This window comes from Megalops cyprinoides, chromosome 3 (genome assembly GCF_013368585.1).
Source record: "Megalops cyprinoides isolate fMegCyp1 chromosome 3, fMegCyp1.pri, whole genome shotgun sequence".
NCBI lineage: Eukaryota > Metazoa > Chordata > Actinopteri > Elopiformes > Megalopidae > Megalops > Megalops cyprinoides.
The window spans coordinates 13,624,428-13,643,843 of NC_050585.1; the positions used below are offsets into that span (position 1 = coordinate 13,624,428).

The 19,416-nt window shown below is 44.8% G+C and overlaps 1 protein-coding gene across 5 annotated transcripts in view; it reads left to right on the top strand.

Moving 5' to 3' along the window:
- auts2a (activator of transcription and developmental regulator AUTS2 a) overlaps nucleotides 1–19,416 on the top strand; it is a 310,820-nt gene that overhangs the window by 55,624 nt on the left and 235,780 nt on the right. For all 5 annotated transcript variants that reach the window (XM_036523475.1, XM_036523476.1, XM_036523477.1 and 2 more), the window contains exon 2: nucleotides 5,811–6,014. In XM_036523475.1, the coding sequence (XP_036379368.1) occupies nucleotides 5,811–6,014 (204 nt within the window). The remainder of the gene's footprint in view (nucleotides 1–5,810; nucleotides 6,015–19,416) is intronic.

Genomic DNA, 19,416 nt, shown 5'->3' on the forward strand with positions numbered 1-19,416 from the left:
TTTTCAGCATCTTGCTGCGGACGGATAATTCACTGGTTGGTGGAGAGACTTCAGACGCTCCTGCCTCGGCACACTTGAGACTTCTTATCTGCACTTGCAAGCGTGCTGTGAAGTGGATGGCGCTCTGAGCCGCCGAGGAAGCGGGAGAACCTTTTCAACGCGAGACAGTGGAATTGAACTCTGGTTTATCCAGACTGTGCTCGCAGTCCTCAGGGCTCTACGATGCAAAGTGCCCGAGCGAACTGAACATCCTTAAATAAATAAATAAATAAATGAATAAAACAGACACAGCAGCCCAGGCCCAACCTCCTTAGGAGTTTGTTTTTTAAATTAAGTGAAGAATAACAGGTGACCTCCACACATCTGTCAGCTGTGTTTTACGATCGTCTAGCTTCCTGTAATGTGACTATTAATTAGAAGCCATCACTAAATAATTAACCTGCAATTTCCTGTGTAACCTGAGCACCTTGTGAATGAACTTATCCTTGACAGACCAGAAAATGTTTCGTAGTATGTTGTAGCTCGTAATCTAATCACTGTTTCTCTAAACCATGGCATTAAATAGGTGTCTGAAAGCAAATGTAATCAAACTCCAATATGAAGATATGTGTAGTAAGACTTTCAATAGCAGAGGAGATGCACCCCCTCAGTAGGCACGCTCCCAGTAAGTATAGTAGTGCGCCGTGAGTCAGGAGTGCAGCACGAGTTTCCCTGAACCCTGTCTGTGCCTGAGCACAAGCAATATGATCCCGTCTGCTGTCACCGGGACATTTTTCCCCCCATATTTCTCACTTTTTTCCAACAGAGAAATGAAGAGACATGGTGGGTTGACGGTATGGAACGAACAGGATTGTGGTTTTATTCAGTTCTAAAGCATTTAGCCGTCTCCCCTGTGACTTGGCAGGCCTCTTGACAGATGGATCTAATGCATTTTTCCAGGAGTCGAAAAAGAAAGAAAAGAAACACATGACAATGGAATGAAACAAAACAGAAAAACGCTTGGTTAAGCGGATCGGGTAGAGTACCAGAATGTGCAAGTATTGATAGATATACTTTTCATTCTATAAATGATTATTTTATTTTTCCCCCTCTACTAATGAGATTTTTTTCCCGTTTGGGTTTTGTTACAGTGCAGACAGAGCCAAACCCATGTCTATAAATCACAAGTGTGGTAGATATTTTCAGTGTGGATACTGTGATCTCTGGATCACTTCCCAGAGCTTGAATCATTAACTGCTAGGGCTGGGTGGTCTCTACATGATGTCATGCGTTTATACTTTCTGCATTCTGGGACTTTGAACACGACAGTGTATAGGCGCATTATGCATGTCCTTCGCTGTTGTGGTTGTCTGTTCCTGATGCTGAGTTGAGTCTTGCCATTGCCTGGCTGTGTGTTTGTTTGTGAAGCTGCCTTTTCATCACAAACTCCAGAATCCAAGCCGTGGCCCTTTGAAGTGCCTGGAGGCTCCAGCCGACAGGACGGTGGTACTCACGAGACTGTTAAGCGTCAGAGGGATTAGCCCCCTCATGAAGGCGCCGAGATGTTACGATACTCCTGCCAAATAATATTTATCGGAAGAGGAAATGTGAATCGCAAAGCCGCGCTGAATGAGAAAGATTTGAAATGCCATTTAAACCCCCTAAAAGGACTTGAACGTTTTCCAAGGGGCGCCTCAGACAAGCAGACATAATTAAATGCATTTGCGCTTTGTTCAGCAGGGAGCTCTTTTCAAGGAATTCCTACATGACGCATCCAGCAAATCTTTCATGTAATGTATAGAGCCTTGTTCACAGAGTTACATGTGTCTTTGGACACTAGTTGCAGTAGATTACAAAAGCAAGCAAGTCTAGGAAGATGGGATATTCATTTTTTGTAAACATTTAAGCAAGAGTGCCAGGGTCACCCAGGAGCCAAAGCGACACCAGATTCTGTTTGTGACATAACTGTGAGTACGTCTGCGTTTAACCTCATTAGTTCCTCATGAGGTACAGTCTACAGGTAGAGTGCCCTGGCTTTAGATAACAGCCTTTGGCGGGAAGAGTGACCCATCTGCTCCAGCAGGTTTTTTAGGCCCGGCCTGCAGGATTCGGAGAAAGAAGCACGAGTATTCCGTAATGAGGGCAGATATGGCGGGGGGTGTGCGCTCCGGTCTGCTCAGCGCAGCAGGGTCTCCTGCTGCTCACTGCAGAGGAGGAAGGCAAAGGAAGGCAAAGGCCTGCAGGGCACGCTACCCATCAGGCCCCCCCGCCTGCGCTGCTCTGACACACCCACCCGTACCGCAGTTCACACGCACGGAAACTACTGCATTAATCAGTTGCAAGACCTCATACATTTTGTGTTTTGATGCAAAGCAAATATTGAGGGTGCAAGCTTTGTTTCTGAAGTGTTGCTTAAAGCTGTTTTTTTTTCGATGCACCTATGACTAAAACGTGGAACAGGTTGATGTACTCATTATTTGCCCATAAGCTTTTCACATTGGTCACTTGTGAACCAGTCAGCTGTAACTTAAAACACAATTCAGCTTTATTTTGGCATGTTTGGAGGCAAAGGAGTCAGGGTGTCCCAGATGAGTCTCCTGAGTGTTTATAGTAAAAGTGCACAGTGTGGATGCTCTCTGAGCAGCTGGACAGAGGCACACAAGTGTACAGGGATCTTGATGTGAAGTCACTGATCCATGCTGTTTCAGAGAGGTCATTTCTTGTGCAGTTTACCATAGCCCAACAATTCTTGTCGGTTAGGAGGGAACTCCCTTGTTTTCATTCTCATGCAGACTAAAACAATTTATAATTATTATAAATACGTTTCCTTTTCGTTTGTCCTGACACTTGGCTTCTAAGGCATATTTAGACTCATTGACGGATTGTGCGTGTTTCATCTTTGAAAGGTATGCTCGAGGCTTGTATGGGTGTGTAGCACCCCCTGCGCTGAGAGCGATTTCACTTGTTTGTGAGGCTCAGCGGTAAGGTATGCGTTTCCTTCCCGCTCCGCCTGTCTATAGGGCATCCTGTCTCTAACCTGATTTACCCCGAGTTGAACTTTGAGTGATGCATGTACCGGCAGAGTTTAACTTTCTTCCCCTGGCATCAGAATGAATTGCCACTTGTGTAAGTGAACAGGGCCTGGCACGAAAGCTCTGTCACTGGGAATCTGCGCAGCAGACCCTTGCCGGAGGTGACAGGCAGAAAAATGGGTCAGAGCTCCAGTGGACTGATCAGCATTTTTAGTCTACAAAAATGTCTCTTTCAGAGTATTTAGGGTATCCTGAGCACTCTGGAGGAAAAAGGGATAGGGAGGGTTATTTTGTAAGTGAAAGTAGCCTCCATATATTGTCCTACCACCTCCACTATAAGTACTACATTTAGTGTTTGTGGGAATGTATTTAGGTAAAGCGTTATGCAACTGTACTACTGCATCTGTGGTCCAAGGTTTAATGGCTTTGCGCTGGTGGTGATCATTTAAATGTAATGATCGAGAGGTAGCACTGCTGATTTTAAGTCTAATTCTAAATGCTAGGTACTCATGCGGTGTAACATTACAGTGTATAAAAAATTCTTCTGATTGATTGCTCGATGTGTGTTCCTGGTGTGCAAAACACACCAAGCAGAAAACACCTGTCGTTCAGCGTAACGCGCCATACATCACTGGCACTGGAGCTGCTTTGAATGTTGCTCTGAAGGCAGGCCGCCACAGAGGGAAGCTGAATGTCAGGGCTCAGGCAGCCGGCAGCGGAGAGGCGGTGACAGGAGACCGCCTCGCTGGGAGCGCAGAGTGCCTCTGTGAAGAGGGGGCCCTCGGCGCCGTTTTGCGTCGCCCGTCCTCCCGCTCCGCACCTCATGAAATTTAATCACGCGGCCGAGTTCATCCCGCGCAATCCAGCGCAATCCCAGACAAACTAATGAAAAATCACTGCAATGCCCCCCCCCCCCCCCCCCCCCCACACACACACCCCACAACATGTTGTCAGCTAACAACATTTACAGGGCATCAATATGTCATTAACAAAGCCATGTCAATTTCATGCCTGCGACTGACACGCAGGAGGGGCGGTGTAGGCACCGTCCTCGCTAATACATTACGCCTGTGTAGCATTTATGTTGCGCCATGAGCATTGCATTAGGAAACCTTCAGCTTGCTGAAATGGGTGTAGAACAGCATGATTCACCCACAGATTTGATTGATTTGTTATGTAAGGTAGGGCTTTCAACAAATCCCCTGTGATCTCTGGCAGACGAAGTCTGCTTTTCATCTTTAAACCATGAACCGTGTGCTTTTGGAACATACTTTAGTGAGCAGCTAGCTGACAATGTTAAATGTTTGGATGATTGTGGGTATGCTCTAAGGTGAGTGTGTGCGTGCGTGTGTGTCTGCGTGTGTGCGTGTGTGTGTAACCCAGTTTTTACCCCAAATGAAAGCGCTCATCATTTTTGTTACCTGTGTGACCTGATCTGAAGCGAATCCCTTCTGAACCGGGGTGTGTTTTAATAAAGAGCATCATTAGTGTCAGTGTCGCATATCAGGGGATCATCCACTCTCTGAGGTCTCAGTCAGCTTGAGTGATGGTTACCACAGCACACTCCTGACTCCATCCGCTCTGAGCTACTTAGCCTCATTTATGAATGAACACACAACTCATACAACTGGAATCATCCGTTAAATTCTGTGTGCCAGTTAGTGTCATTGTATGTACAAACCTGTTTGAGGGGAAAAATACTTCAGAAGTGAATGACTTGCCTGAACAGTAATTGCCTGACCATGGAAAATGTAACTGTAGCATTATGTGTGGTATCATTCATAAAATCAGTTGTTGTTTGATATCATGTACGTCCTCTCTTTGTTTTAATGACAGTGTCACGCCTGCCCAGTTTACTGTGGGACAGAGTCAGTGGGTTTGACTGTGTACCACAGTCCTGAGTTCTTATTGGTCCCTAGAATTCCACTTGTGCACCTTTTGTTGCAGTCTGGACCCAAAGGTTCTCACTGGGAATTAAGACAGGTTTCTCATAACCTCTGTTCCCTCCTCTCCTCATCACACTGTTGGCACAGTGAAATGCAGCATTGTTTGGTCATCTTAAGGCTCTAAAATGCTATTTTCTGAACCAGTCATAGGCAAGGCTTCAGGTCAGTTGTGCAGTTCAGGCTCAATGTAGGTATACATCCCTGTATGTGGGGAGTTACTCTTTCACAAGGCCTGTGCATTTCATCCGCTAAATAAATAATCATGCTCTGCTTTTTTTAAACTACCCTGTCCTCGCATACAAAACATGCCAGATTTGAAGAACAGTTTTACACATGCTGGCAACAAGCCTTGATTGAAAAATGAATGAGTGGATAGCCTCCTGTGTGTTGGTACAGTAATTATTCATTTCCCACACTTGTAAACATTTTTTTTTGTTCTCAGTTATCTCAGGCAACAGGGCTGCTGCATGATAGAAATATATGAACTCTTCCACAGTTTGTGAATTAAGCTCAGTACTGTAAATGCACTTGGGGTGCTCCTCTAATAAAAACAAACCCCAGTTTAAGACATTGGTTGGCCTACCTAGTACATATGAGTCAGCTTTGTAGGGGACATTGAAGTGGGGTTGGTCAAAGACTTGGGGTACCTGGGGTTCATTTTCAAATTCTTGCCTTTTTTCACAGGCCTTATTTTGCGTGTGTGCATGTGTGTGTCTGTGTGTGTGTGTGCGCGTGTGTGCGTGTGTGTGTGCGCGTGTGTGCGTGTGTGTGTGTGCGTGTTTGTGTGTGTGCATGTGTGTGTGGAGGTAGCTGAGACTCAGGCAGCATTGTAATAGGTCTCTTCTCCCTGCAGAAGGACATGGCTCTGAAGCCTCATGAGCGGGTGGACAGCCAGCCGGGGCCCCTGCACAAGAAGAGGCCGGGCCGGGTGGCCAACGGGCTGAGCCTGGGCCGGCGCAAAGCGCGACACCTCCACCAGCACTCGGACCAGGAGAACAACCCGCGCCTGGCCCACACGCTCAGCAAGAAGAAGAAGCTGCAGAAGAAGCAGTGGCCGGTCAGTCTTTCACTCGTCTCCTTTTGCACGCTCACCATTTCAGCCTTACACGTGTCAACCCTGACAAACAGATTGGCTTCATTTCAGTTCAAGGGGTTTGTGGATAGGGGGCTTTGACCCATTACTGTCTCTGCTATACATCCAGTTATTACATTCTGGTCCCACAGGGAAGGGTGATAGTCACTGTGCTGTTGATATTATGGGAGCAAATAGTATAGAAATCGTAGCCATATTAATTAACTATAAAGCACAGAAAGATAATTACACATTTTTACGTTTATCAGTCTAATTTGTTTTTGTCCGGCCTTGGGCACTCAATTTGTGGACAAATATGTGGATTTTCCTGTCTAATTGCATCAATGACAATGAGCAGGGAACATTTTGTTCATATAATTACTGAAACTGACACAGGCAGTTGACAGATTTTAAATGATTAGACTTTGCCTGTCCTAATTTAGCCCTCACAGTTTTAAGGTAAGTGCAATTCCCATGCAGGCTATTATTTGTGTTGCCCAATAGAGATGTACAATTACGCTCAATTTAAATGAACTGGATTGAACACAATATTATTCAGCGATCATTAGACAGTGTGGTTCCTTGGCTGTGAAAGATTTATTGAGGATTTAATCTGTTTAGTTCATTCACATTATATCTGCTTTAGAGATGGTTGCGCCTTTGCTTTTTTTCCTTGCAATTAGAGCGCATTAAGACTAAAGGTTTGAAGATCCGAGAGGAGCAAATTACCTTATCATTAAATGAGATTCCTGAAGAGCGGTGGCTCGGCCTTCTCAGACTCCTGGCATCGCGAGCCCTTTTTGATTAATCATGTCATTACATGTGATGTATGCAATAATGCACTGCTCAAGCTAATTAGATCAGTTGCCGTGTTGTTATTGTTGGCCGCGGCGAGGCGTTGCTGCGGAATCCGCACCCTCTCCGCGCACCTAATGAGTATTAATGGCGCATTGACACAGCGGCGTTGCCGCAGCGCGAGCTGCCAGTTAATGCCCCCCTCCCGTGTGTGCAGAGTGGAGCAAAGGTCATCATTTGTCCCTGTCACAGCAGAGAGGTCTCTCTCTCTCTCTCTCTCTCTCTCTCACTCGCCCGCTCTCTCTCTCTCACTCGGCCGCTCGCAGTTGTTAATTGTGCGCTCCGCTCTCAGCGGTTTAGGTGCCAGCTTATCTCTAATTAAGTATAATACAGAGCATAAAGTATCCACGCAGATAATAATAAGTGCTTTTTTGGCGGCGCCGCTGTTTGCCTGCTTGATGTGTCTGTTGCACGGCGGAATCTGTCGATAAGGGCGGTTTTGGGGATGAGGTGCTCTAGAGCGGCTTTTTCCTGTTCGGCATGCCTGGATTCACCACCGATGGCCGCCACAAGAAAATGGCCTGAAAATATTTTTAAATGATTATTTTCTGTTTTGTTACTATAAAAAATTGTTTTACTTTATTTGATGGGTTGGAACTGTGTGGTTGTGACAGATGTGTGAAAATATGTCTGTCTGGTTTTAAAAGAAATTTTTCAATCTTGCAGGAGCCTGCTGTGCAGAGCGCAGAACAAATAACTCCTGTATTTGAACAAATAAAGTACAGTGTGTAATCAGTGACTGCACCTCAGCATTGTAGCTTACACAGGGCCAGTAATTTGCACAGTGACGTAGCATGTAATGACCATATTATTATGTTTTTACAAGTCATATTGTTATTTTAATTGTATTATATCAGAATACTGTCCATTCAAACACATGTAGTTCTTTTTTGAATAATTTAAGTTAGGACATTGAATTACCATCACAATTCATGTCACAAACAATGAAAAAACAATGATTAAAGCACGAAAGTCTGTTTCAATCGTTTCTTTGTAATTCTGCTTTTAATCATAAGAATCGGATTGTGCTGGAGCGATGTAATTTGTGTATGCAGAGTGCACCGCGCTACTAAATAAATAAACAGTTGAAATGCATGTGCATTACTGAGACTGTTAGATTCTGCATTAATAAATGGTACTGAAAACACAAGTCATTAATCGTCACGTTTTTGCACTCTCTCATCCATGCCATCAGTTATAAAGTAAAATGGCCTGATGAGCTGGGTGGATGAAATTGCAAAAATCTTCAGATGGCGCTGCTTAACTGTGCCTTAGATATGCACTTTTCTAGTCCACAGTTAACAAGTTTAAGCTATAAAATGGCTACAACTAGCAGTAGGCACTAATCACCCAGCAGAGTTTCGTGATCCCACACAAACCACCTCCTCCGGCGTTGTGCAGTTTTGACCCAAGGCAAGCAGCGCCTCTTTGCCTCAGCTCCATGCTGCTTAAAGGAATCTTCGGATGGCCGAGACCATGACAGTAAATGCATCGCGTGCCTGAACGCTGCAAAGGAATGCCAGAGGACTGTCCGGGTTTGGACTACCTATTTCAGACAGGTTTCCTCATCCCAGAAAATAAGAAAACAGCTGCCTGACAATTCCTGTCAATTCAGTGGACTGCAGTCTTAAGTGTATATTTTGTGTTCCTATATTTCAGAGACAGAGCATATCATTTCATTCAGCAAGCAGGTTCTGCGTGCTGTGCTTGGAATTTATGTATTATACATTTACTATTTAATTGTATGCAAAAACCACATAATATTTTATTTTCTTTCCTTGCCATGAAGGACTTGCATGACATTAATTTTTGATTAAATTTAAATAGGCCCCCTCCCCCAGTCAGAATGAATGAGAGACATGTGCTGACATGTGCAAGAGCAGCCTTCCCTTCACTGACGGAGGCAGTGTGTGTGTGGGCGGGTGACCCCACCCTCACCCTGGTGCCCCTGTGGCCCCGCCGTCGGCCATGTCAGTCGGCACAGCCAGCAGACAGATGGTGGGCACCTGCCAGTCTCAAGGTGGTTTGGCGCTTGTAATGGCGGCATGGTGGTGCAGCGGGGGCAGAGCAGACAGGGGCCCGACAGAAAGGCCTCATCGTTGCTGGCTCCGCTCGCCTGGGGACTGGCTGATGGCCGCGGTGACAGGAGACACGCAAGGCGCCGTTTGCAGGGTGGGTCCGAGGATCCAGTGCCACCACCGCATTCACACTGGTCCTCCGCTGCTGCTCTCAGCAATACCTTTTCAGAGCGCACTAATTGAAAATAGAACTTGTGGATGCATCACTGGTGAAGGACTCATCCACCTGCTAGGCTTCTTGCAGCGTGGGTATTTGGTTTGATCGGTCACAGATGATGCATTGTTTGATATGAACGGTGCTGGTCTTGGAGGCCATGCTGTCAGTTTCTCTCTCTGTCTTTTTTTTACATTATTAATGTTTTCAAAGAATTAAGGATGCGCCTTTGTTGGTGGTTTTGTGATTGCCGTCCACTGTCGGGGGGCAGAAAACAGCCCCGGAACAAAAATAAAACGCACAGACGATGAAAGCTATTTGCTTTATGCAGATTGACTGCTTTCCATATCACTGACCTGTTTTCAGTCGGTTCAGGGGAAAATGGAAGACATCATTGCCCACAGAATTCCATTTACATCCCATTACATGATAAATAATAGGGCCGTCTCTGCTTCCCCCCCCCCCCCCCCCCGCTACCTTTGATTTAAAACAAAACATTTCACGTGTTTGTTTGATATGTGTAATGGAATACATCACAGCTGTGACACCCTCGAAGCAGGAAGAACGCACAGGTCTATACTGACGGTTGTCATGAGGCCTGTTTTCTGTTCTGAGAAAAAAAAAACACTTTGCAGTCTTTTTCAATCTTTCTGACATGACCCTTTCATTTTTTGCATTTTTTTGCAGATATAAGCTGTCACTTCTGTGCTTGTGTAGATCATAGGAAAAAGAGTAAAAGATGACTCATCTGACCGTGTTACTTTCTTCCACAGCTCAAAAGTCCAGGTTTTGTCCTATTTGTTGTTGCATATTGGCCATGATTACAGGTGGTTTCCAAATGGCAGTCCTACCATAAATAACACATTGCAAAGTTTTTGTTAAGACTGAGTGACAGAGGTGTTGATTCAGTTCCTGTTAAGTGTCGCTGTATCTCTATCAGCGAGCTTCAGCTCGATCATTCTTGTTCCTCATGTTGTGTATGTCTGTATGTGTGTGTATATATACTGAATACTGGAGAAATAATTTTGGCTGCTGGTATTTTTGCTCCCTCTTGAACATTGTAAACACAGCTCTGTCAACACAGGGTGCAAGCATTACCTTGGTGATGTTTGAATTTCAAAAACATCTGAATTTTCATAGAAATGCTCTAAATTTCTACTTTTCCTTAAATGGAGCAGGCTCATTTCGAGGTTGTATTCCTCAGGAGAATGTAGTAATTATCAGGTGTGCTAACAGGACATGCAGTGAAACACTCCTTCCCAGTGTAAATTAAAGTGCTGTGCAATTTTATCAAGATCCGCACAGACTGTGGAAAATGTTTCTTTTCTTTTATCTCTGCTGTTGACCCAGTGTTCTGAACCCAAAGAGATTGTAAGCTCCTGGGAAAATGTACACTGATATTTTCAAACACCTCCTCGTAAGTGATAAGGAAGATGTTCATGGTGCAGTAGAAACATGAGCCTACAGCAGCAGCTGGATTTATTAAGGGTTACCATGAGTTACAGCTTCCTCATCAAGGGTTTTATCTCCGTTTCTCACACACACTCTGCTGGATGATTAGTATGCATGTTCCTGTTGCTCTTTGGACTTCCCAAAAAAAAAGGATGTAGAATTGGACAGGCTCAAAGCTAAAGGTCTGTTTGTGTTGAAAGTGTGGCCCAGACACAGAGCATTCGTTGGCATGTATGGGCAGAATACTTACTGCTTGATAAACAGCAACAAAATGGAGAGAAAGGAGTTTATTCTGATGACCTCCAGAAGGAGAGCCAAACCCATAGTAGATAAAGAACAGAGGTAATACAGCCAATGCACTTGAAACAAGCTTTTGTCACTGCTGAGGGAACCAGATAGTCCGCAGCCTGAATTTTCAGTTTGAATTATAATCTGTAGGAATCTATTAACAATTAATTAATAGGAAAACTTATTAAGGTGAAGAAATAGGTGTTAGCCAGTTATGGCTGGCTGTCATTTGAATGTGTAATCCTTTGCATGCATATACTTAAGACACTAGAGATTAAGAGTTCAGGGTGAGCAAATACTCGGCAGCTGTCTCTCCACGCCAGGAGAGAAGGAGCTCCACAGGCTCTGGATAACAGCTGAATATTTGCATGGAATTAAAGCTCTCCAGCACATTGTTACTCAGCAGCAGCTGAATAAACCGCTCAGTTTGTTTGCCTTGTCATTCAGGAGCTTTATTGCTGTTATTGTTGTTGTCGATAGGAGCAGTTCTCAAGAATGAGGGCTCCGCTCTAAATGGCAGGTTGCCCGAATCGCTGAGGTTTGGTTTTTTTTGTTTTTTGTATGTGTGTGAAAGAAAATTAGCTCTCGCCCTGCGTTTGATGTTCCCCTTATCTCAGGGTATGTGGCTGGCCAGTCTTTTCCTCTGTACTAGCTTTACTACTAACAACCTGTGGGTGTGACCTGTTGGTTTATTTGTATGAGCATGAGTGTCCATGTTTATGTATTTATGTGTGTGTGTGTGTATATATAATGTATATGTGTATATATAAATATATTTATGTATATGTATTTGTGCATGTGTGTCTGCATCACTGTGCTGGTAGTGGCCGATGGCGCAAGGGCAGGGTAGACAGAGCGTGTGGATGCAGGCGCTTGACTGACAGAGTGGCGCTGCCAGGTTGGCTGGCGTCGTGCTCTTTGGGGCAGGAGCGACCCGCGGAGCGGCCCATCTGTGCCCCGAGCGAGGCGGAGCGGAACAGCCGGCCTCTGGAGGTAGCGCCGCTGCGAGCCGTGTTTTCCCCGCGACAGCGGAGAGGCGTACATCCTGAGACAGGAGCGGCGCTGGCGGCGGGACCGCGTCCACCCCACCTGCGGGGGCGGTTTTCCCTTCCTGTCACTCTCAGGCGCGAGTCCTCGCCCCGCCACTTAGGCCTTTCAAAGCCCGCTCGGCGCACAATAGTCAAACCACGCCGAGATGTAAGAGATGCCTGTCTCTCTTCTCACAATGAGCGACACTGCCTTTATTTCCCCCCATACAGAGGCCTGTAACTGACTTGACAGTGTTTTGACAGCTCCGGATTCACAGGTCTCAGCTCTGTCTCTAAAAGCTGTCAGCTGTAGAGGCCTTGTGAAGGCTGTCCGCTGGTGTACAACTGTTTCAATTTGTAACTGCGGTGTCTGAGGGCCGTCCTCGCTGTTTCAGAAAGGAGAGCGCCGGTGTTCGGCGGAACGTGTCTGGATGTAAATGGCTCTGTGCGATGCACTCTGTCCCGCAGGTAGGCCTCACGTGGAGAGTAATGGACTTCTGACGGCTCGTGGTAAATCTCCGCCGCGAGAGATGGATCTTGAGGTTTACAAAGCACAATGCCGTAATGGCAGTAACAGCACCGGAGTCACCTGGATCTCATTGTGGAATCGCGCACTCAGACTTGAGTGCTGCTGTTGGTGGCAAAACAGTAGAAATCAACCGGTGCAGACATGTTTGTTATAGACAGGAGAGTGAAAAAGACGGCAGTTAGCAGTAAGCCTATTTTTAGGCTTGAGATCAGTACAAATTGTTTGGAGGATAACAAGGTCAATGTTTATATGTTTAAATGGCTTCTGAAAAGGGCGCTGATTTTTATCATCATGGTTCTGAAGTGAAAAATTGAAGACTCCAATAAATTAATGTTTTTGTTTGTTTCTTCCCCCCAGTTGAGAGGGTTTCATCGCTTATTCACATTTACTGTTCCGTAGTTGCTCAGCCTCAGTTTCTAGCTTCAATGACCAGCTCTCACTTTGGTGTTTTCTACTGGTTCGCTCAAACATTGACATTGAATAGGTCTGTGAACAATGCACTGTGGGATTGTGCCAAAAACATTCTGGTAGCCAGCAGCAGTCTATATCACCATCCTTCTAAAAAAGCTTGATGACATTTGACAAGTCTAGGCCATCATGTCTTTGCAAATAGCTGTTTTAATTTCTTTTTTTTTTCATGGGTTCTGTGAGATACACTCCTTTGAAGTGTAGGAGTTTCTTTAAAGCTGGAGAAGGCTCAGAGTCACACGATTGTTAATGTAAGTCATTTCCCACTCCTTTCACATTAAAGTGCCTTTGCCTGTCAGGAGGTGCGATTTAGTCGCATGGAGGAGCTCGTTAACCGGAGGGCCCGGGAGCGGAGTCGGCCTTACTCGGCAGCAAACCCAACTGTCAGCTCAGGCGTGCGCAGCTCCACTCCGCTTGTCACGCTGCCCGTTAGCGGCCGCCGACTGACAGTCAATTTGCAGAAATTAAGCGCTGACCTTGTAACCGAGTCTCGCTGCTCGAGGTTGATCCTCTCCCCGCCGCTTGCGCCAGAGCATGAGAGGTTGTCAATCACTCCGCCGACGACCAGAGGTGCTGATGGTGCGCTAATCGGAGGGAGCAGCTCCAACACCCTGTCTGCGCTTCGACCAGCACGTAACCAACATGGTATGAACCAATATGGTTTTTCACTTTGTGCCGACTCTTTTTCTTTGGGCATAGAATGTAGCTGATATGATATAAACAGCTATGGAATTAAGTGAATATGGTCATAACTGATAGTTTTTCACTTTTTCCCATGGTGTTTAACTGATATGGTAGAAACAGGTACAGTATTAACTGATATGGTATGGGCTGAGAAGGTCTTCATGTTGTGCATAGTCTGTAACTGGTACAGTATTAGCAGGGATGGTATTTACTCATAGATCACCGTGTACATGGTTCTTAATGGTTATGATATTCACTGATAAGGTATTAACCGGTATATTTGTTTTGTTCAGGTTTGTTCCATTTTTTGCATAGTTTATAACTGGTTCTTCCATTCTGCACTAACCTCTGTATGGTTGCGAAGCGTTCCTGGGAATGTCAGACCTGTGAAAGGCTTTCCAGGGTGGATTAAAGCGTAACTCATCGCCGTTGTTTCCGTTATGACCGTGGCTGCCCCTGCCATAGCCAGTGACCTTTTCATTAGCACTGTCTGAGTGGAGAGCAGGCTGAGGCAGCCAGATACAGATCAACACCCTCAACCAGACTGCCTGCACTTTGATAACTGATCTCCAACCCCCCCCCCCCCCCTCCCCCCGCCGCCGCCTTCTCTGTCTGCTCTGGTTCACTCACACAAAAAAGGAAGGAAAGAATGACCCCCTCGATTAAATTACAGTCCGTTTTGTGATCATTTGGTTATTAGCAGTTAATTTGGAAATCCCACTTACATTTTACTAGATGGGGTTTCGCCTGTAATGGACCACCTGGGCAGCAGCCATCAATACGCTGCACCTAATGTGCCGGCGCTCCTGGTTGAGTAATAGGCTTTAATAAGGTGTATAATTGCCGTGACCCCACTCTTTGATGCAGCCAACTGACCTGAGATTCCATCGCTCTGTAAATATCAATTAAGCATATCTTGGAATAGATTGCGGCACTTCACAGGCCGAGGATAAATAAACGGCGGCATTCAGGTTCCTGCCCGGGGGGGGGGTGAGTTGGCCCAGGGGCCGTAGATGGAATGTTTTATGGCGCTTGTCTGTCTTTAAGTCGGTGTTCCACCTCCAACAGAGGTCAGGAAACATGTGTTGAGGAAGTTCTTAAGCGTTTACGAGAGTACGAAGTACCCCCCCTGAGTGAAACCCGTTAGGGTTGACCTCACGTTTCAGGCACTCTTTGTTTTAATCCAGTTTGCAGCGGATTGCGAGAAGAAAGTGCTCTGCCTGCTATCGTTTCGCATTCAGCGCACCAGGTCTCTGAGCTTACGGGGCATTGTTTTGGCAAAGCCAGGCTGCCTTCAGGGTAATCGGTTTGTCTGGTAGGATCTTACAAATCGTGTATGACCACGTTCAAGCATTTGTGGCCAATGCAAGCCATGTAGCAGGCAGTAATTTAATTTAAAAGTCTGGAAACAACCGCGCCGAAGATGCCGGGCTAAAACCTTAATCCGTGTGTACAATGTGATTTACAGGGAATCGCCCTTTGAAGGCTGTATTTCCTTATAGAAATAAAAATGTGCAATTGGCACGCTTTACATGGCGAGGCTGGGCCTCCTTGATCCGGCCCAGCTGTGCAGAGAGATCCAGTCGTTTGTTCCATTCCGGCAGTGTGCCTTGGAAGGAGGGCCTCTCCGCCGAGCCGCGGGCTCTCTATTGCTTCAGGCCTCTTTCAGACTAGCGGAGTACCACTTAGGTTTCTAAATATAGAAGGAATGCAAGGAGATTGTTGCGTCGCTTCAAATAAGAAAAAAAGAATGAAAGAACTGCTTTGCCCATCTCGAAGGAGAGGTGTTCTCATTGTGACAGATCCCTGCCTTTTTCCTACTGAGGAGATATCGGTCGATAGCCTAATAAAGAGATGTAGTCCTCCAATTTTGCACCCATCGGGGGGTTTGCGTTAGCTGTACTGACCCCCTCCTGCGTTGACTTACCCGCCATATTTCAGCAGCTTATGGATCAAGGGTCTAAACAAAGGCATAATATATTCCCCACCAACTCAATAAAGCATCCCTCTTGTCAGCCTACATCCAGAAATCAATGCAGTGAATGAAATCTCGGTCATTGAATGGAAAGATTGTGAAAGAGGGAGGCTATCTTTTTCAGGTTAAGGGAGACCCTGAGCGGTTCATGTGTCACCTCCTGGAGAGCGGGATTTGTTCAGTAACTTTGACGTAGCCTCTGCTGGTTCATTAAGTTGTCCAGTCAGATATAGTTTCCAGATTACCTGCACCAAAGTTCATCTCCCTCTCTACTGACCACTCACAAGCTGTGTTATTCTCATGGCCCTTAACAGTGTCTAGCCTGTAATTTCCACTTGGCTGTTTTACAAACGTTGGGCCCTTGGGATTATGCTTGAGGGAGACGATGCAAATCATTCTCTGTGCTGCATGCAGAGCGGTAGCTACTCATTGTTTTTTATGCCATTGTGATTCTGAACAACTTGCCCTCTTTCCTAATGGTTTGGCTGTTAAAAAAAAAAAAAAACTCGCTTGTCATTAGGAAACTGCAGCTCAACTATAGCTAATCAGCTTGGCTACCTCAATGCCCCTTCTGTTTTCTCATCATGCTCACTGCTGTTTTTCTGATGATGGCTGAACAGCTTCAGCTTATTGAGGTGAACTTTTTTTTTTAATACAAAGCATTTGCCAAGGACCAGTTGGACTTTTTAAAGGACCATTTAAATAAATATACAGCAAAAGACTTACAAGGTAATGATGTCAAAATTGAAGGTCATGGAGGTCTTTCTTGAATCCTTTTAGATGTGGAAAAAATATTGATATAATGTGTTCAGATTCAATGTTGTCTGAATGCAGTAGCACTTTGGGGATATCTAAAGTGATTTGCCTTGAATTAGCAGCCTTCACCTCTCTTTGGGGGTATTGCTGAAAAAGATGGTGAATTTTTCAGGGTTCTTCTGATGTGGCACTTTAACTACCATTAGCAGATCTTTTAAAGGAAAGCCTTCCAGCTGACTCATGCATCGGCTAATATGTAGACAATTGACATTTCAATTTCATGACATTAAAATCAGGAGAATCACATAAAAAAACACCTGAAAACAGCAGGTGAGGACAAAAAATCTGTGCATCACAAGTATTTATTGGGGTTAATTTGTTTTTCCCGTAAAATTTACATAAACACTATTTGACAATTATTGTAAAGCAGTGTTGCCGTCTTTGCTGCACTAGTGAGTGGTTCTACAAAAATGGATCTACTTGTACCCAGCACAAAGCTGTTTTTTTTTTTTTTTTTTTGGAGAAAGCTTTCGTATTATCTCAGAGGTGGTAATTGTACAGTGTTAATGGAGTTGGTGAATTGCAGACATTCCAATAACATGTGCTCTCGTGCATAAAGTGCCCACAAGCTGCCTGTGCAGAAACCGCTGCCGCCTTCATTTTCTCGCTGTTCCTCAATAAACCACAGGAGATCACTTGAATTTCCTGCGCTCTGAATTTCAACTGTTGCTGTTTTAGCACACCCAATAGGAAGAAAGCTTGCGTCAACGGTAGTGCATCGGTGAGTCAGTGTGGCACCAGTGTCATTGTCTGTTTTTTGCGGCAGAGGGATACACTGCGGGCAGATGTCACATCAGTCAATTTATGGTGCCCTTGTTTGGCAAGTAAAGCCGGAAACCTTGTGTGTGCGAACCACAAACATTTTGTGAACACAAAACAAGCAGGAACCCCAACAGTCAAGGAGTGGGGGATGGTCTTGTTCGTACTTTTATTTCAAGTGTGAAAATTGGAGATGGTGATTACTGTGTGAGCGAGGTGCTAATTGCCTTCACAGACATGCTGATTTGACTGTTACCTTATTGGATGGAGAGAAGGGCTATACAAATACTGTATCACATTAACACTGATGCTATTCATTATTTTATGTGACAAGAATATAAGGAGATACTAATTCCCGCTACAATTGTTCTTATTACTATATTAGCTAGCAAATCAGTCCTTAATGCTTTTGTTTAATGTTGTAAGTAGCATTCTCTACCATACCATAAGTGTTACAGTCTGTTTGTAAGAGCTTGCAATATTTCAGAAGTAGCTAGCTAGGGATACCATGTGTGTGGTAACCAGTACACATAAACTGTGAGAGTTGCCAATTAGACAGCCAGAAAACTAGTAAGCCATGACCAGACATTGAATTAGAGTGGTACTAGAGTAGAAGGTACATGGGTGCCACCTGATAAGTGGTATGTAAGAGAAAACTGAGTGAGACCTGGCAATGAAACCAAGTGAGGTATAAAGATGTCCTAAAGTGGAAAACAGACATGTAGGATGCAGTAGTTACTGGCTTACATACAGCTGGATGCATAAATATGACCTGTGCATGGAGGAGAGTCACCTCAGCTCACCCATTCAGACAAATGTACTGCATATAGACATCTCGTACCAGAATGACATGTAAACTTTAAATAATGATCAAATTATGAGTGTCTACGTGGCACTTTTGGCCAGTTTCCCAGCAAGGCAATTTCAAAAGAATGTCTTAGGCGGGTCGCCAGACACAGAGAAAGGCAGGGAAAACCCAGAACTGGCAATTGACACCAATCATCTATTGTTAGAATATAGAGCTCATATTTGTCAGTATTGTCAGCATTATTGCTTCTGTGAAAAACCTAATGATGGAGAATATTACTTCAAGGAGTATTCATATTGAGGCATTATCACCATTTCTAAAGCAATATCCTGCAGTGAAAATGTTGAATAACTCCTCAGATGATTGGTTCTCCCAAGATTTGAATCACATCCAGATACTGTATCGTTTCTGGAAAGTTCCCAGGTGATGAGTCAGGCAGAAAAAATTGAAAACAAAAACGGTGTGTGTTCCCCAGTGTAGGGAGGGCTTTGTGTTCAAACCGACTTGCCATAGCAGAGCACTGTGTGGTTGTGTAATAACGCCCATTATGAAGCTGCTTCTCTGTGAAGCAGATGCCTCATTCAAGCGATCAGACTGAATTATTAATGCACCCATGTGGCTTGTCAGGAGGACATGTTGTGGTCTCGTCACCCAAAATCCAGTCTCCAAACTGTATCTTCCATACACGTTCTTCCCATGCACTGAAGTGCCAAGATATGACCAGCTGACCTCTCCCCACCCCACGACTTGGTGCAGGATGTCCAGCAGACAGTGCAAATGTTGCCAAGCAAAGGATGCAGTACACTCAGGGTTGAGAGGCTGCCCAATGGAAGGGTCAGCCTCTCAGGAAAATGACCGCTTTGTTGCAGAAGCTCATTGGTGCTTACAGAGTGGAGTGGTCTTATCACTGTATTCTTTATCTCCACATTCATCTACAATTTCACCTTTCTGATTTGCTAATTATTCATTTCCGTTGCATTGATACGGATACTTTTACAGCCATTTCAAGGATACAGTGATCTGTAACTTATTTCTGATTATTCCTTAATAGTAATGAAAAGCTCTAGTGGCATTAAATGGACAATAGCAGTTGGTGGTTTAGATAAGGATTCCTCATAACTACCCACAGAATGCATCAGTTCTGAGCTAATTGCCTGTAATGCAATCCTTTGTTACTACTGTATATCAGTCCACAGCAGATCACGTTGCCGCAAAGGTTGATTAAATTTCAAAACCCTGTTTGAACGCTCCAGCCACTGTGTGACTATCATGTATTACTACTGTGGGGGAGGATTCACTCCACTGCTGTTTATTTACCCACATACTTTTTGTTACTGAACAGGTTTGACTTTTATAGTATGTCAAGAGAAATGGCTGTGTTTGCAGTGTTGCTGGTGCTGCCATTGCTCAGTGTTAGGAAGTTAGACATTTAAGGGCAAATCTACCCCAACCAAGCTAATATGCAGTGATATTTTTTGATATCTATATATATA